At 40.3% G+C, this 25,332-nt stretch overlaps 1 protein-coding gene across 1 annotated transcript in view; it reads right to left on the reverse strand.

Annotated features, from left to right (window-relative positions):
• Positions 1-25,332, reverse strand: part of LOC115103101 (astrotactin-1) — a 252,497-nt gene that overhangs the window by 144,441 nt on the left and 82,724 nt on the right. The window contains exons 11-12 of the mRNA XM_029623730.2: positions 9,713-9,863; positions 1,307-1,473 (exon numbers count right to left, since the gene is read on the reverse strand). Of these exons, the coding sequence (XP_029479590.2) occupies positions 1,307-1,473; positions 9,713-9,863 (318 nt within the window). The remainder of the gene's footprint in view (positions 1-1,306; positions 1,474-9,712; positions 9,864-25,332) is intronic.

The following is a 25,332-nucleotide window of genomic DNA, read 5'->3' on the forward strand; positions in this document are numbered from 1 at the left end:
AATTAAATTCAGTGAACAAAAAACACCCCATTTCATTTTTCAAAAAGGGAATAATCCAAACATTGAGTCCTCTCGACTCTTTCATATTTATGACACTTTGACATTCCAGTGTCTAGCGAGCAATGTAAAATATATCAAAGGCAATGGGCCTGGGATTAAAGTGAAATACCCTTTCTTCACGATGACACTTTTTTCTACAGGAAAGTGTCACTAAAAAGGGTTAGATATATTTTGTCCATAATGCAGTCCTAATCCACACTGCATTTAAACTGGTTCACTTTCCCTGTCATATTATCATGTTTCATATGACAGACAATTAAGCACGTTTGTCACCTACACTCAGATATACTTGTGTCAGGAGAAGACTTGACATTAAAAGAGAGGTCAAGAGATCTTTCTCTTTTAAGAGACAACCTCTCCAAGGCGAAGAGACAAATCATTCTGAGTGACTAACGCACTGCACAGCTGACATTTAAAAGACATACTGGTGCACTTCGCTTTCCTACTAAAACTATGTCATGACAATGCCATCACCAGGAATCTACTGAAGTGAAAAAGAAGGCAATACTATTACTACACATTGTTAGGTTCTAATTATCAAAGTAAGAACTTGACGGACACTATGAAAGCTTAAACCAAGTTCACTCATCCCAGAGGATCGAACAGCTGAACCGACAAAAGACATTCACACAAGCACTGATATTTAACCCTTTCTCCTATGCTGAATCTCCTCCTACATATCTGAACAGCCAGTGATGTTCAGAACCTTAGTGATATCTGTTCTCCCTCCTTTCTTCTGACCTGACCTCTTGCCCCAAAGTGCTCACTCCTCCCCAACTTACAGCTGTCATGTTGACTCGTACCAGACGGTGTCTTTCCTCCTACCATAGGATCCCAGATGGCTAACAATAATATATCATGACATAAGGTAAAGGTTGTAAATTACCCTCTCTCCCTCAGTGAAAGGAATAAATATATTTCATGATTTCATAAGTCAAGAAATCAGAACCCAACAACATTTTGGTAGATGCATTTGGTTGTGCAACTGACTAGGTATCCCCTTTCCCTTCCCTACTATCATGGTACTGTTAGGATTTCCTACATTGTAAACTTCTGTCCTCCTTTTTAAACACTTCAGGATGTGACACTGTTATATCAGTTCAGTGCCACAGAGACAGGGCCTGCATACCAAATAGCACTGTATTTACAACACAGTGCACTACTTTAGTGCACTACAAAAGTAGTGCACTATGTAGAGAATAGGTTGCCATTTGAGATGCATCCAAGTTCAGGAGTGTTCTCTCACCCGCAGAACATCTGGATGTTGTAAAGGGTGGGGTCATCCTCCTGGGGGGCGAGTTGCTGGAGGCACAGTTGTTCACAGCCTCCGTTAAAGCCGTCAGAGCAGTCGATGCCAATGTGGTGGTCGTAGCAGCCTGTGCCATCCTTCATGGGACTCAGTCCAGGAGGGCACTAGAAAGAACGGGAATAAAGGATACACGATGGCACAGAAAGTCAAAAACAATAGGGGCACAGATCAACTAAAACACACTAGGGATGTGATCTGGTTTCATATTGCTCAAATGTAATCATGTTCCAAATCTTTAGTTCACACAGAAATAAGTAGAGATCAGACACATCCAGATCCCATGTGTGTGTGTACAAATTGTAGAAAAGTGGGTAACGGCATTGATTATATTTTCCCAAACAACATTCGGTGAACTCTGTCACACCACAAAAGATGTGCTGCTAACAAAGATATATGAGGCATAAATTCACAGAGGCATCCAGAACTTCTACAACTCTACACCTGCTTCCAGAGTTACAAAGACTCCCCTATCCTTCCCAAAGCAATCTTTCAGAGGCCAATGAAGCCAAATTCACATTTTCTGTCAGACAATCCTTCAAAGGGTACTTTGATGGGATGATACTTAACAAGGCACCCCTGCCTGTAGAAAAGAGGAACATACTATGTAATAAGGAATAAGGAGCATAAGCAACATATATATTTATTTATTTAATTGCTCTCCCAAGTCTCCAGTGCCCATCGTTCCTGGCCTCATCCCAGTGGACACACACTGGTTGACTCAATGCTGTTTCCAAATTACGTTGAACCAACATGGAACAGGCGTTGAATTGACATTTGTGCCCTGTGGGATGACAAAAGTAGTCGGTTGAAAGAGTAGGCTGAATCCTGATACCTCTAGCTCAAACTGACAAATTTTGATGGGGATCAAACAGGAACCAGTGCATCAATCGACTCTAAGGGGTCTAACATGAATTGGAACTTCACAAGTTGAGTCAAACAGAAGCACTGAAAATCCAGAATTGTCCTACATCAGGCCCTGTGGAGTTTTCAGTATTAAAGGTAGACTGGCTCAGCAATATGATGTAGATACAGTATAGTGGGTCAATTTCTGCAGCAAATAAGAGCGTTGAAGTGCGAGGCTCAACTTCTCTGTGGTTTTAGTGCTCTGGCTACTACGCTCTAAACAGCATGAAGTAAACTCATGCAAATGTGCAGATACTGTGTGTGACTGTGTGTGAACGAAGTCTGGCATCTCACTCATCTCAATATGTGTGGTGCTACTTGTCGCAATGTCATTTCGCTGAGTATTTCTTTAATATAAGATTTCAGATTGTATGCACCTGTAGATGTTATGTACAGTTGAAGTCAGAAATGTACATACACTTAGGTTGGATTCATTAAAACTAGTTTTTCAACCACTCCACACATTTCTTGTTAACAAACTATAGTTTTGGCAAGTCGGTTAGGACATCTACTTTGTGCATGACACAAGTCATTTTTCCAACAATTGTTTACAGACAGATTATTTCACTGTATCACAATTCCAGTGTGTCAGAAGTTTACATACACTAAGTTGACTGTGGCTTTAAACAGCTTGGAAAATTCCAGAAATTTTTTTCATGGCTTTATAAGCTTCTGATTGGCTATGTGACATAATTTGAGTCAATTGGAGGTGTACCTGTGGATGTATTTCAAGGCCTACCTTCAAACTCAGTGCCTCTTTGTTTGACATCATGGGAAAATCAAAAGAAATCAGCCAAGACCTAAGAAAAAATTGTAGACCTCCACAAGTCTGGTTCATAATTGGGAGCAATTTCCAAACGCCTGAAGGTAACACGTTCATCTGTACAAACAATAGTATGCAAGTATAAACACCATGGCACCACGCAGCCGTCATACCGCTTGGGAAGGAGACGCGTTCTGTCTCCTAGAGATGAACGTACTTTGGTGCAAAAAGTGCAAATCAATCCCAGAACAACATCAAAGGACCTTGTGAAGATGCTGGAGGAAACAGGTACAAAAGTATCTATATCCACAGTAAAGCGAGTCCTATATTGACATAATCTGAAAGGCCACTCAGCATGGAAGAAGCCACTGCTACAAAACCTCCATAAAAAAGCCAGACTATGGGTTGCAACTACACATGGGGACAAAGATCGTACTTTTCGGAGAAATTAAGAAACAAAAATAGAACTGTTTGGCCATAATGACCATCGTTATGTTTGGAGTAAAAAGGGGGAGGCTTGCAAGCCGAAGAACACCATCCCAACCGTGAAGCACGGGAATGGCAGCATCATGTTGTGTGGGTGCTTTGCTGCAGGAGAGAACAGTCTATAACTAGGGTGGCTGGAGTCTTTGACAATATTTAGGGCCTTCCTCTGACACCGCCTGGTATAGAGGTCCTGGATGGCAGAAAGCTTGGCCCCAGTGATGTACAGGGCCGTTCGTAATAACCTCTGTAGTGCCTTGCGGTCAGAGGCCGAGCAGTTGCCATACCAGGCAGAGATGCAATCAGTCAGGATGCTCTCGATGGTGCAGCTTTAGAACCCTTTGGGGACCTGAGGACCCATGCTAAATATTTTCAGTCTCCTGAGGGGGAATAGGTTTTGTCATGCCCTCTTCACGACTGTCTTGGTGTGCTTGGACCATGTTAGTTTGTTGGTGATGTGGACACCAAGGAACTTAAAACTTTCAACCTGCTCCACTGCAGCCCTGTCGATGAGAATGGGGGCCTGCTCGGTCCTCTTTTTCCTGTAGTCCACAATCATCTGTGGTTAAGTGGTTAACACTGGGTTAATGGCTAATGTATCAATGGCCATTGGGGCATATGTCGTAACAGGAGTCCCTCGCCTCGTCCCTCCCTGGACACATTGCTATTGATTTTGTCGCTTGGCTACGGGCACTGTGAAAACTGATTTATCACATGTAATGTAAAGAGCATAGTACATTGAATCTCCTAACTCATCTGTAGCAGAGACTCTTTAAATCACTGGGCCTCTGCAATCGATGGCAATGGGTAAGTGTGGCAAAGGGAAGTCAGTGGAATTCATGTATTAATGGTCCTTGATGGCCCTTGCTTGTGAACCCCACGTCTCTCCTTATTGACTGCTGTAAGCCAAATTCTGTGTGTGTAAATGTACTTGGTGAATAAATGTGATTCTGACTGACATGCAGAAATAGAACTGAGAATAATGCCAAGAGAATGATAGTCATAAAAGATGTGCTTTCTTTCAGGCTTGCATTATACTGTTTTCCATACAGTTCTATTTCCATATGTAATGAACACAATGGGAGACAGCGCAGGGCGCAGCAGGTGTTTATTTGTAAAGGACCACAGGAGGCGGCAGGTAGATGGGTCCAGGGGCAGGCAGAAGGTCATACACAGGGGGACCAAAAAGTCAACAGTAAAGGCAGGGAAAAGACTAGTAACATCGTCCGGGAGATCAGGCAATAGGTGAATAACAGGAAATCCGATTGGATAAAGTACAGGCAAGGAATAGGCAAAAGGCTTCATTAGTGAGGCAGGCAAAAAATCATACATGAGCGGATTAAATTAGAGGGTGATATCCAGCGCTCCGAATAGAAGTGTGTCACAAAACAAACAATACCTCGCAATGATGGGGTGCAAAGAACTGAACCAAATAGTGTGTGATAATAACATGCAGGTCTGTGAACAGGTGATCAGAATTCAGGTGATTGGGATCTGGAGAGTGAGCTGCGTTCAGGGGATTTATGTGTTTGAGAGTGTGAGCTGGAAAGTGGGCTGGAAAGTGAGCTGCGTTCAGGGGATCTCTGTGTTGGAGAGTGTGAGCTGGAAAGTGGGCTGGAAAGTGAGCTGCGTTCAGGGGATCTACGTGTTTGAGAGTGTGAGTTTGAAGCAGACGTTACACCATACAGCATTTTTGCATAGAGTTCTATTGCGAATTTAAAACTCAACCGTTTAGGAATTCACAATCCATAGGTCAAAGGTAGAATAAATCATATGCTTTGAAATGATTCAGATAAAGTGAAAAATGGCAAAGGTCCTCTAAAGATCCCTCCATGAGAGAAACAATAGATAATGTCAACATACAATATATCGCCTTTCATAGTAATAAAATGACACTTTTTTTTTTTAGTTGCTAGGTAGAATAACAAATGTAGCTCCACAAAATAAACAACATCCTTCACTGGCAGTTTAAGGAAATAAAACAATAAATGATAATAGTGTACCGGCTTGTGAAGCTTTTGTATTTAGGCTGAACTGGAAAAACCCTTGAACCACTGTACCTTTTAATCCCATTTCCTAATGGTGATAAATTCCTCCTGCTCCTTCCAGTTTATGGGAATCAGCCATGTGGTGTTTCCACATAGCAACAAATCCTTACTAGAGAGTTGGATAAACTTTGCAATTTTCCAATACGCCAAATAGGCAGATTGGAGAAAGTGAACAATAGAGATTGAATAGGTCTACTTATCCAGCAAGCAGAGTTTCAGGAGGAAAGGGAAGATATAATCTGTTCCAAATGTCATGGTTGAGGTTATTATCAACATATCAGGTAGTCTTAAGAGTTGTAAAATTACCCAGAGTACAGTAATATAATAACCCCTTGGGAATATAAATGTAAACTTAAAATTGTACAGTGATTGTATTGACATTCTATAACGCCACTCCCAAAACATATATATATTATCTTCATAAATCACCATTTGTTAGGGGGATTAGTGTAAAAAGAAACTTCACCAACACCTCCCCTGGTGCTAGCCAGTCCTATTTCAGAGGTAGCTTTAGGGATTACAGAGGTGCATTCCCATGCTCTGCATCTGTCCATGGAAAGACTGCAGCAGATTTTTCCAAAAGAGGATGTACTACCTTAAATCCCCCTATCGATCCTTAGAGGAAAACATCAGTACTAGCAGGCTGCTGAGCACCTGCTACTCTATAGGAGTATGCTCATAGAAAACCTTGGCCAAATATCGACTCAGCTCAGAACTGCTTAGTGTCCAAAATGGGATCCAAGTCAGAGCTGGTTGCAACTGAATGTGGACTACGTCAGTAACAAAGTGCATTGGCCAGCATGGGAAACATGTTAAGGTGCTTGTTCTGAAGTTAAATAAGATTATGTTTGACCGTGGACAGCTTAGACTGGCACAATTGAGCATTCTGTTAATTGTAAGGTATATCTATATGTTTTTGAGGTATATCTATATATATTTTTTAAGGAGGAGTTCTCTGGGGGAAGGTAAATGTGACTCCCAAACAGAACACCTCATGTTTTAAATGTAAATTTGACAAGTTCAGTTGTAGTACAGGCCAGTAGTACTGTAAATACGTGATGAAATGTCTTCACCAATGGAACATCAAATGAAAGAATAAATGTCTATATACCAATTACAAAGGCCAATTAAGACATTGGGGAATATTTCCACCCTGGTCATTCTCACTGCAGGAAGTGTGGGATAACAGTCGGAATGTCTGCATCATGTAAATACTAAGGTCTCCTCTGTCGGTAGGGACACATCCCACACTGCAGGCTGACGCTTTGTTTGGACAGGGCCCAATTTGTTCTGGTGGCAGGCAGGCTGGACAGACAGCCTCACATTTCCCCTGTTCTCGCAGGAGTAGACGAGAGCTAATGAATCACATAATAATTAGGTGATTATTAGACATTACTTCCAAACGACTGCACTGTCTCTCCTCAGGAGTGCCATACATCAGCCAAGACAGAGTGGGTCAGGCGGCTTCGGCTCATGCTAGGAGAGATATTAAACATGACGAGACGAGACTGGCAGCATGGACTCAGACAAGGTGTTAATTGATTTGTGGATTCGGCCTCTGGGTCCCAGCCAGTTACCACTATGATTTGACGGATGAAAGCATCATTCATATACCTAGTCACAAGGTAATTACAAAACGCCAAGTAATATATCCAACAGATGGCACCATCCTGGATATCTTGCAGTAACAAGAGTGGACACTTAGTAGGAGCTGGTAGGAAAAATATTGATTCCTTATTGCGGATCTAAGCTTGCAAATGCATGTTTATAAATGGGATGTCCATATTAAACCTTCAGTACCATGAATCAAAAATCCAGAGCTTCAGGTAGGTCTAGGTGATGCAGACAATAATCCATGTCTGTCACGTCCTGACCATAGAAAGCCTGTATTTTCTATGGTAGAGTAGGTCAGGGCGTGACTAGGGGTGTTTAGTCTAGTTTATTATTTCTATGTGGGGTTCTAGGTTTATTTTCTATGTTGGGGTTTGTGTATGATTCCCAATTAGAGGCAGCTGGTAATCATTGTCTCTAATTGGGGATCATACTTAAGTTGCATTTTTCCACCTGGTGGTTATGGGATATTGTTTATGTTTAGTTGCCTGTTGGCACTGCATTGTCGTTAGCACTGCATTGTCATTTCGTTTATTCTTTATTGTTTGGTTTTTTCTAAGTTTCACTGTCTAAACTCTACGTACGCTGTGCCTTGGTCCGTTAATTCATTAGACGAACGTGACAATATCACAATAATAGAAACGGTTATCTCCATAAAAGCATGAGGTATGCAAGGAAATGTTTAGAAATAAAGATCAACATGATGCATATCTATTAATATTCTTTCAGTATAATCAGTTGATGAAAGTATCAGGGCTTTTGCTTCATGACAGAAATAAGGGAGAAAACAAATAGAAAATGAAAATATGATTCTAATTTGATGATTGGATGTATTTTGCAGTTACATAAACTAGGGGCACATGTCTAAGTATTTCATGAAGCTTGAGCATGTTAACAAATACCTTCTGAGACTGTTGTCTACTTCAGAGCTCAGTGGTAGAGCTGCTATCATTGACTAATTAATTAACAGGACCTCTTAATTCTGTTCTCATGTCCTCCGGATCTGACAACAACTGTTCAGTATATAGCTTTCTTGTCTGTGTTCTATGTCCTTTGTTTTGCATTATTTTTATCTAAAAATAATAATAGTGTTCGCCTTGGGTGTGAGAAATACACTTTACAAATTAAATTAATTATTAATATGTATTATTATCCTAATTTAATATCATATAAGAATCATTTCCACAACATGATAGATATATTTTGTGCCCTCTGATATTGCAATGCTCTTTCCTGTGTTTAAATGTCAAACCCTGCAATATATTTTGTAATAAATCAATACATTTAGTCATGACTTTTAGGTACTGGAAACCATTGATACTATAGGTCACAGGTCATGTACATCTATTACAAGAAGTGCAATACCAGGGAGTCTGCATGCTGTTGGTTGTGAACTCTGTGACAGCTGCATGTAGGTAGGTCTGTCCACCAGCACAATTAGAGCAGAAGGAAAATGTTCTCAACGAGGGCAATACATTGTTTGCTAAATCTAATCGCTCAGCATTGAAATTACATTTACTTGAGCAGCAAGATTTTGACATTTACAAGCCTCAAAGAAACAAATTAGGTGATTTTCTACGCACTTGTATCTGAATGAACAGCAAACCAAGTCATGCCTTCTAACAAACAGGAATCTTAATTGCATTGGTGCAGAAAACGGATGTATTTTCAGATGATGCTAGGGACCCCAAAGCTGTGAAAGAACACTTACATTGATGTCCAAGTATGGCCTCTGTACTCAAATTGCAATTGTTAACTATGACGGATACAATAATGAATGTTTGTTGTCGATTAAAATAGTGTCTTCTCATATATAATTCACATTCAAGTGTGAAATACAGTTCCTACACAAACAACTTGGTCAAAACCAGTTTAGACATTACATACAGCCCTTTGCTGAGTCAGAGAATGGTCTTGATGTTAAACCAACATTTTGAGACCGTCTTTTGATTACTAATGTTTTTTTGCCATGACAGTCATGTTTTGAAAAGTTCTCTGCAAATGTGATGTTTTTATCAATCCAGTGCAGACATTTGAAACTGAAATAGAAGATGTGCCTTAGATCTGTCCTACTCATGCACCGAATAGATATTATCTATCTCATTTTAATATCATGCATTGAGGTTGGGAGGGCATAATATTGAGGAAATGTAAATCAATAAATGATTATCATTTGAGGAAGATCTGATAGTTCCAAAAAGTTTATCTTCAAACCTGTTACAGAAAGATAATCTGATCAGAAATGCTGGATCACCTTTCATCTAATTAGAAATGCTGGATCACCTGAAACTCATGTCTTGAGCAAATGAATAGTCTTAAAGATGATTGACAGCCTGAGTTTTTCACATCTTTCACCATAAATCTGTCGCAAAACACCAACAAACACTAGGAGTACAACTTTTTAGTAGGATAGAAACCATGGACAGATGGTGAAGGAAATAGAACATGCCTGATTCATTTCATGGCTGCTAAGCAAACAAAGAGAGGTAGTACTGTAAAGGGGGCCATCTCCAGGCGGTACAGTGGTTCACTCACCATGCATCCACTGGAGTCAAGCTTGCGGTCAGAGACGCAGCGGAAGTTTCGGCTACAACCACCGTTGTCCTTTGAGCAGTCGCGCACCGGGCCAAACGAGTCCAGCAAAACCTCCAGACTGTCAAACGATGAGGAGATCATCAGCTCTTCTCTGGCAAAATAAAACACAAACAAAAACATTAGAATCTTCCCCCTCAGCAAAAAAACAAAATCATCAGTCGCTAGCAATCAAATGTCCCTCTTTGGTTATTGTCTGTTGATTGAAAATGGGTTCGTTGTAGTCCTCATCACAAAACAGTGCATCAAATGCATCTTTCATTTTGAAACTTTATGATGTGCTTCAGTCAGAGCAGCCAAAACTTGAATTTCAAAGCAACCCTGCTTTGCAAAGGGCCTAAGATGTGTTTGATGAAAAGCATTGGGTTTACGGTACGGTTTACAGTGCTTTATTGCTATAACCTTGCTCCAAGCCATCTGTTTTGTCTCTATTATGTGAAATATTTCAAAGGCTTGCAAGGTAAAATATTCCAGATCATCACATTGAAATATGAATAGAAAGGGTGGATGAAGAGCAAAGCTTGGGCGTACATTTTTATTTTCAGGATGCTAAATCACCATGCCATTGAAGTGGAATATATATGATAAACTGAGTACTTTTATAATAACACTGCCATGAACCTTGCCTAGGGGAAAGAAAGAATAGCCTCTCTTGTTTTGTAGATAGTATTCATTTGCTCCTTCACCCACTCCCAGAATGCTTCCCCAGAGATTGCCTAAAATAAACATATTCGATATTTCAAGATTTTATCAAACTAGCCAATTTTCTTTTATAATTAACTGTGGGCATTGTCTTTATACATTTATGGCGAACTAACCCAACAGGTCATACAGATAATGATGCATTTAAAACAATTATGACGCATACATTTTTTGTATTAAGTACGGAAAATAACCTTTGTATTTACATGAGTGAAATCATCCATCCTCGTCATCATGTTGTTTAACACTGATTCATGAGGAGGGTTACAGGTGCAGCTACATAGCGTATGAGATCTCTCCCACGGTTGCACAAATCCTGCATGTTTGATTGAATCCAGAACATACATTAGTGGTCTTCAATAGACACAATCAATGTACATTTGAATCTTAAAACATTATATAGAAAGATGAGACCATTTACCCTAACCTCCAGCTACCCTAGTCATAGACTGTTCTCTCTGATACCGCACGGCAAGCGGTACCGGAGCACCTAGTCTAGGTCCAAGAGGCTTCTAAACAGCTTCTACCCCCAAGCCATAAGACTCCTGAACATCTAATCAAATGGCTACCCAGACTATTTGCATTGCCCCTCCCCTCTTTTACACAGCTGCTACTCTCTGTTATTATCTATGAATTGTCACTTTAATGACTATATCTACATGTACACATTACCTCAATCCCCTCGACTAACCGGTGCCCCCGCACATTGACTGTGTACCGGTACCCCGTGTATATAGACTCGCTAATGTTATTTTACTGCTGCTCTTTAATTACTTGTTCATTTTATTTCTTATTCTTATTCATATTTTTTAAACTGCATTGTTGGTTAGGGGCTTGTAAGTAAGCATTTCACTGTATTCGGCGCATGTGACTAATAACGTTTTATTTGATTTGGATATCTACATGATTAACAAGAACATTTAAGCAATATGAAAGTCCACTCTGCTCATAATTCAGAAAAGACACAAAGAAGAGACATTCAGGCTATTAGCCTTTGAAAAATACAGGCTGGCTAATTACTTCTCTTTACCCGGTAATTTGCCTTATGTGAAATATTTCAAAGACTTGCAAGGTAAAATATTTCAGATCATCACATTGAAATATGAATAGAAAGGGTGGATGAAGAACAAAGCTTGGGCGTACATTCTTATTTTCAGGATGCTAAATCACCATGCCATTGAAGTGGAATATAAACTCAGCAAAAAAAGAAATGTCATCTCACTGTGAACTGCGTTTATTTTCAGCAAACTTAACATCACCACCCTGGATGGTTCCGACCTTGAATATGTGGACATTTATAAGTACCTAGGTGTCTGGCTGGACTGTAAACTCTCCTTCCAGACTCATATCAAACATCTCCAATCGAAAATCAAATCTAGAGTCGGCTTTCTATTCCGCAACAAAGCCTCCTTCACTCACGCCGCCAAACTTACCCTAGTAAAACTGACTATCCTACTGATCCTCGACTTCGGCGATGTCATCTACAAAATTGCCTCCAACACTTTACTCAGCAAACTGGATGCAGTTTATCACAGTGCCATCTGTTTTGTCACTAAAGCACCTTATACCACCCACCACTGCGACCTGTATGCTCTAGTCGGCTGGCCCTCGCTACATATTCGTTGCCAGACCCACTGGCTCCAGGTCATCTACAAGTCCATGCTAGGTAAAGCTCCGCCTTATCTCAGTTCACTGGTCACGATGGCAACACCCATCCGTAGCACGCGCTCCAGCAGGTGTATCTCACTGATCATCCCTAAAGCCAACACCTCATTTGGCCACCTTTCGTTCCAGTTCTCTGCTGCCTGTGACTGGAACGAATTGCAAAAATCGCTGAAGTTGGAGACTTTTATCTCCCTCACCAACTTCAAACATCTGCTATCTGAGCAGCTAACCGATCGCTGCAGCTGTACATAGTCTATCGGTAAATAAGCCCACCCATTTTTACCTACCTCATCCCCATACTGTTTTTATTTATTTACCTTTCTGCTCTTTTGCACACCAATATCTCTACCTGTACATGACCATCTGATCATTTATCACTCCAGTGTTAATCTGCAAAATTGTAATTATTCGCCTACCTCCTCATGCCTTTTGCACACAATGTATATAGACTCCCCTTTTTTCTACTGTGTTATTGACTTGTTAATTGTTTACTCCATGTGTAACTCTGTGTTGTCTGTTCACACTGCTATGCTTTATCTTGGCCAGGTCGCAGTTGCAAATGAGAACTTGTTCTCAACTAGCCTACCTGGTTAAATAAAGGTGAAATACATTTTTTTTTTAAAACATGTGTAAATATTTGTATGATCTTAACAAGATTCAACAACTGAGACATGAACTGAACAAGTTCCACAGACATGTGACTAACAGAATTGGAATAATGTGTCCCTGAACAAAGGGGGGTGGGTCAAAATCAAAAGTAACAGTCAGTATCTGGTGTGGCCACCAGCTGCATTTAAGTACTGCAGTGCATCTCCTCCTCATGGACACCAGATTTGCCAGTTCTTGCTGTGAGATGTTACCACACTCTTCCACCAAGGCACTTGCAAGTTCCCTGACATTTCTGGGGGGAATGGCCCTAACCCTCACCCTCCGATCCAGCAGGTCCCAGATGTGCTCAAAGAGATCCGGGCTCTTCGCTGGCCATGGCAGAATACTGACATTCCTGTTTTGCAGGAAATCACACACAGAGCGAGCAGTATGGTTGGTGGCATTGTCATGCTGGAGGGTCATGTCAGGATGAGCCTGCAAGAAGGGTACCACATGAGGGAGGAGGATGTATTCCCTGTAAAGTACAGCGTTGAGATTGCCTGAAATGACAAGCTCAGTCCGATGATGCTGTGACACAGCCCATGACGGACCCTCCACCTCCAAATCGATCCCGCTCCAGAGTACAGGCCTCGGTGTAACGCTCATTCCTTTGACTATAAACATTAATCCGACCATCACCCCTGGTGAGACAAAACCACGACGCGTCAGTGAAGAGCACTTTTTGTCAGTCCTGTCTGGTCCAGCGAAGGTGGGTTTGTGCCCATAGGCGACGGTGTTGCCAGTGATGTCTGGTGAGGACCTGCCTTACTACAACAGGCCTACAAGCCCTCAGTCCAGCCTCTCTCAGCCTATTGTGGACAGTCTGAGCACTGATGGAGGGATTGTGCGTTCCTGGTGTAACTCGGGCAGTTGTTGTTGCCATTCTGTACCTGTCCTGCAGGTGTGATGTTTGGATGTGCCGATCCTGTGCAGGTGTTGTTATACGTGGTCTACCACTGCGAGGACAATCAGCTGTCCGTCCTGTGTCCACTGTCTTAGGTGTCTTACAGTCCGGACATTGCAATTTATTGCCGTGGCCACATCTACAGTCCTCATGCCTCCTTGCAGCATGCCTAAGGCACATTCACTCAGATGAGCTGGGACCCTGTGCCTTTCTTTTGGTGTTTTTCAGAGTCAGTAGAAAGACCTACTTAGTGTCCGAAGTTTTCATAACTGTCACCTTAATTGCCTACCGTCTGTAAGCTGTTAGTGCCTTAACAACCGTTCCACAGGTGCATGTTCATTAATTGTTTATGGTTCATTGAACAAGTGTGGGAAACAGTGGTTAAACCATTTACAATGAAGATCTGTGAAGTTATTTGGATTTTTACGAATTATCTTTGAAAGACAGGGTCCTGAAAAAGGGACGTTTCTTTTTTTGCTGAGTTTACATGATAAACTGAGTACTTTTATAATAACACTGCCATGAACCTTGCCTAGGGGAAAGAAAGAATAGCCTCTCTTGTTTTGTAGATAGTATTTATTTGCTCCCTCACCCACTCCCAGAATGCTTCCCCGGAGATTGCCTGAAAGAAACATATTTGATATTTAAAGATTTTATCAAACTTGCCAATTTTCTTTTATAATTGACTGTGGGCATTGTCTTTATACATTTATGGAGAACTAACCCAACAGGTCATACAGATAATGATGTATTTTTAAAAAAAAATGGAGGGTTTAATTCTTATACTGAATTTAGGCTACCTTTATGATGTATTCATTTTTTTGTATTAAAATAAGTACACAAAATAACCTTTGTATTTACATGAGAGAAATGTTATTTGTCACATGCTTCGTGAACAAAAGGTGTAGACTAACATTGAAATACTTACTTACAAGCCCTTCCCAACAATGAGGAGAGAAATAATATAGAAACATAATAGTAAAGTCAATCACGTAATAATAAAAGTAATAATAAATACACAATGAGTAACTTGGCTATATACACGGGTCACCAGTACTGAGTCGATGTGCAGGGGTACAAGGTCATTGAGGTAGATATGTACATGCATATGATATAACTAGGAATAAAGTGACAGATAGTAAACAGTAGCAGCAGCGTATGTGATGAGTCAAAAAAGTTAGTGCAAAAATGGTCAATGCCGATAGTCCGGCTAGCTATTTGGTTAACTATTCAATAGACACTATCACTATAGATTTGAACCTTAAAGCTTTCTATGTAGAAAGATGAGCCCATTTACCCTAGCGTTCAATTATATATATGATTAAAAAGAACATTTAAAGCGATAGGAAAGTCCTGTCTGCTCATAATTCAGAAAAGACACAAAGAAGAGACATCCATTCAGGCTATTAGCCATTGAAAAATACAGGCTGGCTAATTGCTTCTTTTCACCCTGTAATTTGCCTTGCATTATACTTTACTCTTTATAGGTGAGTCACAGTTAAAATGGAAAGAAATATGGTATATTGTGAGGATTCTGATTCCAAGTCTGCAGATCACTCTACATGTATTTATGAATACTCTGAGCTCTACATGGCTTAAACTTACAAAACTTTCCTCCATCTCATTTCTGTTGCTATATAGGATAACAAGATAACAAGGAGTAGAAGCAAGTAACTAAATCTAACCCTCTAAATGGTTCATTAAATGGGGGGAGAAAGTTGAACGCTGACTCTTTGAAACACAACTTTAATGAAAAACGGTGCCCAATGCAGTCAAAATGTTCCTGTGTTTTGTATCATATTGTATCATTATGGGGCGGCAGGTAGCCTAGTGGTTAGAGCGTTGGGCCAGTAACCGAAGGTTGCTAGATCGAATCCCCAGGCTGACAAGGTAAAAATCTGTCGTTCTGCCCCTGAACAAGGCAATTAACCCACTGTTCCTAGGCCGTCATTGTAAATAATAATTTGTTCTTAACTGACTAAATTAAGGTTTAATATATATATATATATATATATTGTACAACAGCTGATAAAACTAACACTGTAAAAATGTGATCAGTGTTATTTCCTGATAGTTGCTGGTTGTAAATAAAATGTACCCAGGACCTTCTAATCAGCATGTTTTGCATGGGTTGAGTTTCGCTTCCCTGGTAACATCACTAGATTGTAAATGAGGTAATAGACCAATAACAAAGAGAGTTCCCAACCTTTCTGCCAAATAACAGCTAATTTTCTGTTTCCCCTCCCCAGTCAGACCACTCAGACAAACACTCCCAAATATTTTTTGGGGCAAAAAAGCTAATTTAGTTTCTTTTTGACTATTTAAATGGAAAACTATTACAGTAAGGTTGTGACCCAGAATTTGAGCTTGATATAAAAAATGGCTGCAGTTCAGTTGAATGCTCTTTTGTCAACTATTTTGTCAATTTTATGAAGTCAATAAATTAAGTCACAGACACTTTTAGATCAGAGCCTTTTCTTCCTTGTGTTGCTGCCAGAGAGTAAGACGTGGTGACAAATGATTTTCAAACAAGGCCTCAGAGGGAGCACGCAGCTCCAAAGCAGAGTAAATTAACAGCATCTAGAGGTGGTAGATAGCTGTGGCGTATGCTACTGCCCTGGGGGGACGCAACGTGAGCGTTCATCACGTCATCAATCACACGACATGTAGTTATTTACTCAGTTTTCAAGAAAGCTGCCAAATGATAAATAGAATATAAAAACACAGGAAACAAGTAGGGTGTAATGGGATACTGTATAATATGGGAGAATAGTTCACATTAATGCAGTAAAAAGAGAGATGTGGTAGCCTATTGCGGAGAAAGCAAGACTTAAAGTGATACTTCAGGATTTTGGCAATGAGGCCCTTTATCTACTTCCCCAGAATCAGATGAACTGGTGGATAGCATTTTTTTTGTATCTGTCCAGTATGAAAGAAGTTAGAGGTAGTTTCGCGAGCCATGGCTCGATACCCATAGACTTACAGCCACAACTACCTCAAACTTCCTTCATAATGGACACAAAGACATAAAAATGGTATCCACAAGTTCATCTGACTGATAAAGGACCTCATTGCCAAAATGCTGAAGTTTCCCTTTAATGAAACCCATTATCAAAATGATTTTCATTGTTTGTGGTATTACATGAGCAGTAATATGTTTTTGTTGTAGCCAGTCACTTGTCTTTGGCCTGTTGCTCAAAAGTGAAGCCGTTGTGGGCTACATTATTACTATGTTCAGCTGAGAAACTAGTTTAATGCTTCACAGAGAAGAATCCAAATGTAAAAGCCAATCAGAATCAGAGGAAAATCTGACCTTTTGTTAATAGTATTCAAGCTTCCAGTAACAAATCATCCTCCAACTAATATAGAGCACGGTTTTCATGATCACCCATTCAAATATTCAGGATAAAATAGATTTGTACACCTACTCCATAATAATCCACACCGTGTTTTCTCTTGTAAGGTTAGCTCCCAATTTACCATTGAATTTGGTACAGTGCCTCTAATGACGCAGAGTGGTTGTGACTGCAATGAACTGAATGACGATTTGTGACATCCAGTTAACATGGATCATCATCATCATCATCATCATCATCTATCAGCTGAAAGGGATGATGGATCTTGCTACTCCTATTCAACTTTGACTCAGTAACCTAACATACTGAGAATGCTATGTTAAAATCAGAGTCAGAGTTCCTCAAAGTCTGCTAGTTGAGTCTTGGATGTGCTGACATGATTTTGAAATTGTGTTGTTTATGAATAATAAGATATTAATATTTCATTGATGAAATCAGGAGCATGCATATCTTTACTTTAAAGACTATCTATGTCAAATCATGCCCAGGTGATCAGATAACGATTCATCTTTTAAAAAAAAAAAAACTTTCAACTGAAATTGACAAGAAAAATATAGAGACTAACTCAAAAGAACATGACAGGACAGGACATGTCATCACAGGACTAAAACATTTACACAATGACTGAGAGGGAGGACATTTCATTGGATTAATCCGTAAAATGTTAATACAGTGCAATTGGAAAGTATTCAGAACCCTTGACTTTTTCCACATTTGTTACGTTGCGGCATTGTTCTAAAATAGATTAAATTAAAAATTGTCCTCATCAATCTACAAGTATTTAGACCCTTTTCTATGACACTTGAAATTGAGCTCAGGTGCATCTTGTTTCCATTGATCATCCTTGAACCACCAAGATTCTTCATAGATCTGACCGCCCGGCCAAACTGAGAAATCGGGGGAGAAGGGCCTTGGTCAGGGAGGTGACCAAGAACCCGATGGTCACTCTGACAGAGCTCCAGAGTTCCTCTGTGGAGATGGGAGAACATTCCAGAAGTACAACCATCTCTGCAGCACTCCACCAATCAGACCTTTATGGTAGAGTGGCCAGACGGAAGCCACTCCTTATTAAAAGGCACATGACAGCCCACTTGGAGTTTGCCAAGAGGCACCTAAAGGATTCTCAGACCATGAGGAACAAGATTCTCTGGTCTGATGAAACCAAGAATGAACTCTTTGGCCTGAATGCCAGGCGTCATGTCTGGTGGAAATCTGGCACCATGTTTTTCAGCGGCAGGGACTGGGATACTAGTCTTTCGATGGAAAGATCAATGGTGCAAAGTACAGGGAGATCCTTGATGAAAACCTGCTCCAGATCGCTCAGGACCTCAGACTGGGGCGAGGATCACCTTCTAACAGTACAGCGACTCTAAGCACACAGCCAAGACAACGCAGGAGTGGCTTCGGGCCAAGTGTCTGAATGTCTTTCAGTGGCACATTCAGAGCCCGGACTTGAACCCGATCTAACATCTCGGGAGAAAAAAAAAAGAAGCTGTGCAGCAATGTTCCTCATCCAACCTGACAGAGAGGACACGCTGAGAACAATGGGAGAAACTCCCCAAATACAGGTGTGCCAAAAAGACTACCCAAGAAGACTCGAGGCTGTAATCGCCGCCAAAGTTGCTTCAATAAAGTACTGAGTAAAGGGTCTGAATACTTATGTAAATGTAATACTCCTATTTTTTAAATTTTTATAAAATTGCAAAAACTTCTAAAAACCTGTTTTTGCTTTGTTATTGTGGGGTATTGTGTATGTGGAAAAAGTAAAGAAGTCTGAATACTTTTCGAATGCACTGTATACACTGAGTGTACAAAACATTCGGAGCACCTTCCTAATATTGAGTTGTATCCCCTCCTTTAGGCCATCAGAACATCCTCAATTTGTCAGGGCAAGGACTCTACAAGGTGTCAAAAGAGTTCCACAGGGATGCTGGCCCATATTGACTCCAATGCTTCCCACTCTTGTGTCAAGTTGGCTGGATGTCCTTTGGGTGGTGGAACATTCGTGATACACACGGGAAAGTGTTCAGCGTGAAAAACCCAAAAGCGTTGCAGTTCTTGACACAAACCGGTGCACCTAGCACCTACTAACATGCAGTAAGTACCCTGTTCAATGGCACTTAAATATTGCCCATTCACCCTCTGAATGGCACACAAACAATCCATTTCTCAATTGTCTCAAGGCAAAAACATCCTTCTTTAACCCGTCTCCTCCCCTTCATTTACACTGACTGAAGTGGATTTAACAAGTGACATCAATAAGGGATCATAGCTTTCACCTGGATTCACTTGGTCTGTCTATGTCATAGAAAGAGCATTTATACTTCATGTTTTGTATTCTCAGCGTAGTGAGCCATACCCAGTGCGCAAGTTGTATATCGGGAGGTACCATAACAAAAAGTGAGTGCAAGAGGGGGTGACCAAGGGGGCTCTGAGGTACCGGAACGGATGGAAAATAATAATCACCTTTATAATAAAGCAGTGCATGCATATCATCGCATTTGTGTTGTGGCATAGAGCATTAGAGCAGGCCTCGCTTATAGAAGTTGCACATATGAAAGAAAACAATTGTGCAAACTGAAAATCTGAAATCAATAAAAGCAACCTTGCCTTGAATCCATCAATAGCCTAGACCTACAGTAGGTGTGTATACACATATAGTTCAATATGAGGAGGAAATTATAGAAATGATGAGTAGCTCACTCGCCGGTGAAGGCGCTAGGCTTTTGGCCCGAGACTCTCTCTTGTTTTACATTATAAAACAGTGTTTGCTCAATAGGTCTAATTGGAAGTTTATATATTTGGTAGTCTACAGTCAGATTCGAGTCTTCTCTTTTAAACTGGAGCCATCTGCTTTCCAAACTGTGTTATCCCGCGATTTCATTTGATAGAAAGGCTTTTTCTGGCTGCATGCAGTTCACTGACAGATTTGCCGCCCGGCTATATGCCTTGTGACTGGGCTACATAAACACAATCCACAGCTAGGTCATTTTTTAAAATGCTATTGGTCCTCTGTGGCTAAATTATAGGCCTACTCCTGGTGTAGTATTCTGAATGATTTAATTTATTTCTGAACAGACAGCAGTAATTGTATAACTTTGGCAAAAATATTTCAATTAATCAGGGCTGCTGCAACTCCTTCAGCACCCTTCCCGCAGCTACTGTATGATTATATAAGGAAATAAATGTGCAACACTGGAGAGATGAGAGTTGCAGTCTCATGTCTAGCAGAGAGAGTGAGAGATATCATAGGAAATACATCTCATTCTAGTTCTGAGAGAGATCCAGGCGCATTTCTCTCTCTTACCACAGCAATAGCCATGCATTGGTCTCAAACATAGGCTATGTTGAGCAAACCATAAGCCCGGGCCGGCCCCACACAAACACAAATTAATTCTTAAAATATCAGGTGCAGGCTGAAAATCTACATTTTCACATTACATTTTTTAGGGGGTAAGATAATTAATGAGGAGGCAAATCGAATGAACTCTGGTCACTTTTATTAAAATGTTTACATTGCAAACAGTGTTTTTTTATTTAGAGGTATAGGATCTGGCAAAAATGAAGCACTGGCCATACCTGTGCTAAAACGATAGAACCAAACATCATTACGCAGCTGCATAATCTCATTGTTGTAGCCTACCTAATTTACTGTATATCTGCTGGTGTTAGTCTCTGTTACAAGAATACGTGACATTTAAAAACAATGTTTAGCGAGATCAACCAAGGCATGAAAAGGCATAGTCGCGGGAAGTAGGGGTGCTGAGGGTGCTGCAGCACCCCCTGAAAAATCTGAATACAAAAAAAAGTTTAATTTAAAAATCACAAAAGTAGTGCACTGTGCCTTTACTAGTCCTGTATTAGCAGACCATATAGCCGTCTGTAGAAATGGCAAAAGAATACATTTCAGCATGGCAGCCGCCCACAAACTCCTTCCTGCGGCTATGGGCTAAGGACTCAGTTAGGAGGAATAGGGGTGTGAACGTTTAAATGAAATTGGAATCCTTAACGTTAAGAAAAATCACAAAAACACAGCTGTTTTTTTTTTTGGGGGGGGGGGGGGGGGGGGTCCCAAACAAAATTAAAATCACAGTGCAGTCTGCCTGCTCTATCTGATGTGAGTGTGTGTACAGTCTTCAGTCTGTTGCGTGTAGAATATCCTATCCTATTCATTGATGATAGGCCCTGCTGTACTGAAGTTGACTTTGCAAGCCAAAAATTGTGAAATACAGCATTCCCTTGCAAGATACAGCTTTTGATTGCAGATAGATGGGCTTAGAACACGGTTCTGACTCCGTCTGTCTGGTAGCCGACCTGCCTACAGTATACTGTGCCCCTCCCCTCTCTCTACACAAGTGTTTGCATTCAGTCACAGCAACTAATCAGTCTCCAGTTCCAAAAATACTGAAATTTAGGAGTTCATTCTAAGCGGAAGATGTATTTTCTTTCTACTAAATGTCTTGTTAAGTCACGTATTTAACAAACTGTAAAGCCCTTTTAAGGAGAAAGTGGTCTGTGGTTAGGCAGCAGGCATTTTATTGACAATTCAATTGCATTTCACAATGTTTCTACTTCATCATCTCCAGCACCATCAACATCAATTTATGTGAAAATTGAGGTTTTGTAGCACAGGAGGCTGCTGAGGGAAGGACGGCTCATAAAGATGGCTGGAATGGTGTGAATGGAATGGGATCAAACACATGGAAACCATGTGTTTGATGTGTTGAATACCATTCCATTAATTCCGTTCCAGCCATTACTATGAGTCTGTCCTCCCCAATTAAGGTGTCACCAGCCACCTGTGTTTTGAAGTAAAAAGGATAGAGTAAGATAAGCTTTTCCAATGACATCATCAACCAATTATTAGGGAATTATTAGGCAATGCCTACTCATAATTGGTTAAAATTATATATTTTTTATTACAAAACATAGTAAAGCAATTTTCACATATGTTGATGTTGGGGTGGTGCTGGACATGATGAATATAAGCTTGACCATTTTTTTCTCTTTAAGGCTAAGTTGATCGTTAGAACATTTGTAGAGACTTTTATCTCCCTCACCAACTTCAAACATGTAATGTAAATGCTATCTGAGCAGCTAACCGATCGCTGCAGCTGTACATAATCTATTGGTAAACAGCCCACCCATTTTCACCTACCTCATCCCCACAGTTTTTATTTATTTACTTTTCTGCTCTTTTGCACACCAATATCTCTACCTGTACATGATCATCTGATCATTTATCATTCCAGTGTTAATCTGCAATATTGTAATTATTCGCCTACCTCATGCCTTTTGTACACATTGTATATAGACTCCCCTTTTTTTCTAATGTGTTATTGACCTGTTAATTGTGTACTCCATGTGTAACTCTGTGTTGTCTGTTCACACTGCTATGCTTTATCTTGGCCAGGTCGCAGTTGCAAATGAGAACTTGTTCTCAACTAGCCTACCTGGTTAAATAAAGGTGAAATTATTATTATTTTTATTTTTTTAAGTAGGAGCATGACAAAACTTCAGAACAAAGTTGCCTACAAATGTTTTTGGAATTGATAGAAATAAGCAATGCATTAAAAAAATGCTTCAAATTAAAACCGATAATGGTATTCAAGCTTCCAGTAAAAAGCCATCATCCAACTATTATAGAGCCTGGTTTTCATGATCACCCATTCAAATATTCAGGATCAAATAGATTTGTATACCTACTCCATAATACTAGTACTAAGAATGATACACTACCGCTCAAATGTTTGGGGTCACTTAGAAATGTCCTTGTTTTGAAAGAAAAGCACATTTGTTGTCCATTAAAATAACATCAAATAGATTAGAAATGCAGCGTGGACATTGTTAATGTTGTAAATGACTATTGTAGCTGGAAACGGCAGATTTTTTATGGAACATCTACATAGGTGAACAGAGGCCCATTATCAGCAACCATCACTCCTGTATTCCAATGGCACGTTGTTTTAGCTAATCCAAGTTTAGCATTTTAAAAGGCTAATTGATCATTAGAAAACCGTTTTGCAATTATGTTAACATAGCTGAAAACTGTTGTTCTGATTAAAGAAGCAATAAAACTGGCCTTCTTTAGACTAGTTGAGTATCTGGTGCATCAGCATTTGTGTGTTCGATTAGAGGCTCAAAATGGCCAGAAACAACAAACTTTCGTCAGTCTATTCTTGTTCTGAGAAATGAACGCTATTCCATGCGAGAAATTGCCAAGAAACTGAAGATCTCGTACAATGCTGTGTACTACTCCTTTCACAGAACAGCGCAAACTGGCTAGAATAGAAAGACTAACCAGAATAGAAAGAGGAGTGGAAGGCCCCGGTGCACAACTGAGCAAGAAGATAAGCACAGAGTGTCTAGTTTGAGAAACAGACGCCTCACAAGTCCTCCACTGTCAGCTTCATTAAATAGTAACACCAATCTCAAAATCAACAGTGAAGAGGCGACTCCGGGATGCTGGCCTTCTAGTTAGAGTTGCAAAGAAAAAGCCATATCTCAGACAGGCCAATAAAAAAAGGATTAAGTTGGACAAAAGAACACATACACTGGACAGAGGAACTCTGCCTAGAAGGCTAGCATCCCGGAGTCGCCACTTCACTGTTGACATTGAGACTGGTGTTTTGTCAACAAAGTTGACTATAAATATAAAAGTTGCCAATGTCTTTGCAATTGATTCTAACAAGCAACGCATAAAAAGACTCTTCAAATTAAAACCCACATGTCGGCCTGAAAATATTAAACCAGCAGCCTATGCCTATTTCAGTCATATTGTTTCATGTTCAATCAATTGAGTTATATTTTGCTACTTCTAGGCTACAGTCTATCATTTTCTCAACATATTTCATGTTGTGTATGTCACGCTCTGATCTGTTTCACATGTCCTTGTGCTTGTCTCCACCCCCTCCAGGTGTCGATTATTTTCCCTGGTGTATTTATCTCTGTGTTTCCTGTCTCTCTGTGCCAGTTTGTCTTGTTTGTCAAATCAACCAGCGTTTTTGTGTCTCAGCTCGTGCTTTTTCCAGTCTCTCTTTTCTCGCTCTCCTGGTTTTGACCCTTGCCTGTCCTGACTCTGAGCCCGTCTGCCTGACCACACTGCCTGCCCCTGACCTCGAGCCTGCCTATCGTCTTGTACCGTTTGGACTCTGACCTGGTTTATGAACTCTCACCTGTACCCGACCTGCCTTTTGCCTACCCCTTTTGCTATAAAAATATCGGAGCTCAACCATCTGCGTCCTGTGTCTGCATTTGGGTCTCACCTTGTGCCCTTGTAGTTTAGCCTAACATGCACGAAATGATGTGCCAAATCTTAATTTAGTGCATTATTATAGGATAAAGATTAGAATAAGCCACCTCAATATTTGCAGCCATAGGTGATAATATCTTTCTAGAAGCTGATCCACCCTCAGAATTGTGGAATAATTATAATGTTAAGGTAAGATTTGAATGAAGAATGCTGATCCGAGAGCAGAGTTGCCTTTCTTTAAATTCTATCAGTATCCACACATGCCTCAATGACGAACTAGGTGACCATTCCCTCTGCATGGTGTTTTGGGAAACACATGTTACATCTTCGGCCATTGTAGAAAAGATGCAATCGTTATAACACTCGTAAGCCTAAGTTCAATCGCAATCAGGAAACCCAGCCTGGTCTACTCCTGATGGACCGTAGTACAGCTTTAGAAGTGGCATTCCTTTAAAGACAAGTAAAATGCCCATTCAGTGGTGCTTCGAAACTATCTCCAGAGGTTTCGTGTCGGCATTTAAAAATCCATAGTGCAGCCTTACAAACAAACAAGTATGCTGTAGCAGAGACACTTTCAAGGGTATATGACTATGGCAACTTCATTGCCAAGCCCTAGCGGTCATACATAATAGGACCATTATCTTATTTATTTATTTTTGTTTGTTTGTTTTAACAAATGGCCATTTAAATGTTGAGCAAAATGTTATATTTCTCACATCCCTAGTTAGGACCATCAACTGGAAGGATTTAAAAGCTCAGATACAAAGGATAACTTTGAACTCAGCAAATGGTGGATGTGTGAAGACTGCAGTCAGTTTGAGCAGCCAGGTGAAATTGCAATAAAAATGCCTTGCATACTCAGTGACTATAATTTGTGTTTCTCTAAATGTCATAGTTATAATGAAACTACCCGCACGTAACGAATGCAATCAGGGATATGGCTAAATAGATGTAGCTTCAAAGTTGCATTTGTTGAAGTGTGTATAATATAAGTTGAAATTTTTCCGCACTTCAAAAAAGATCTATGTGCAAGCAG

This window comes from Oncorhynchus nerka, linkage group LG20 (genome assembly GCF_034236695.1).
Source record: "Oncorhynchus nerka isolate Pitt River linkage group LG20, Oner_Uvic_2.0, whole genome shotgun sequence".
Classification (NCBI taxonomy): domain Eukaryota; kingdom Metazoa; phylum Chordata; class Actinopteri; order Salmoniformes; family Salmonidae; genus Oncorhynchus; species Oncorhynchus nerka.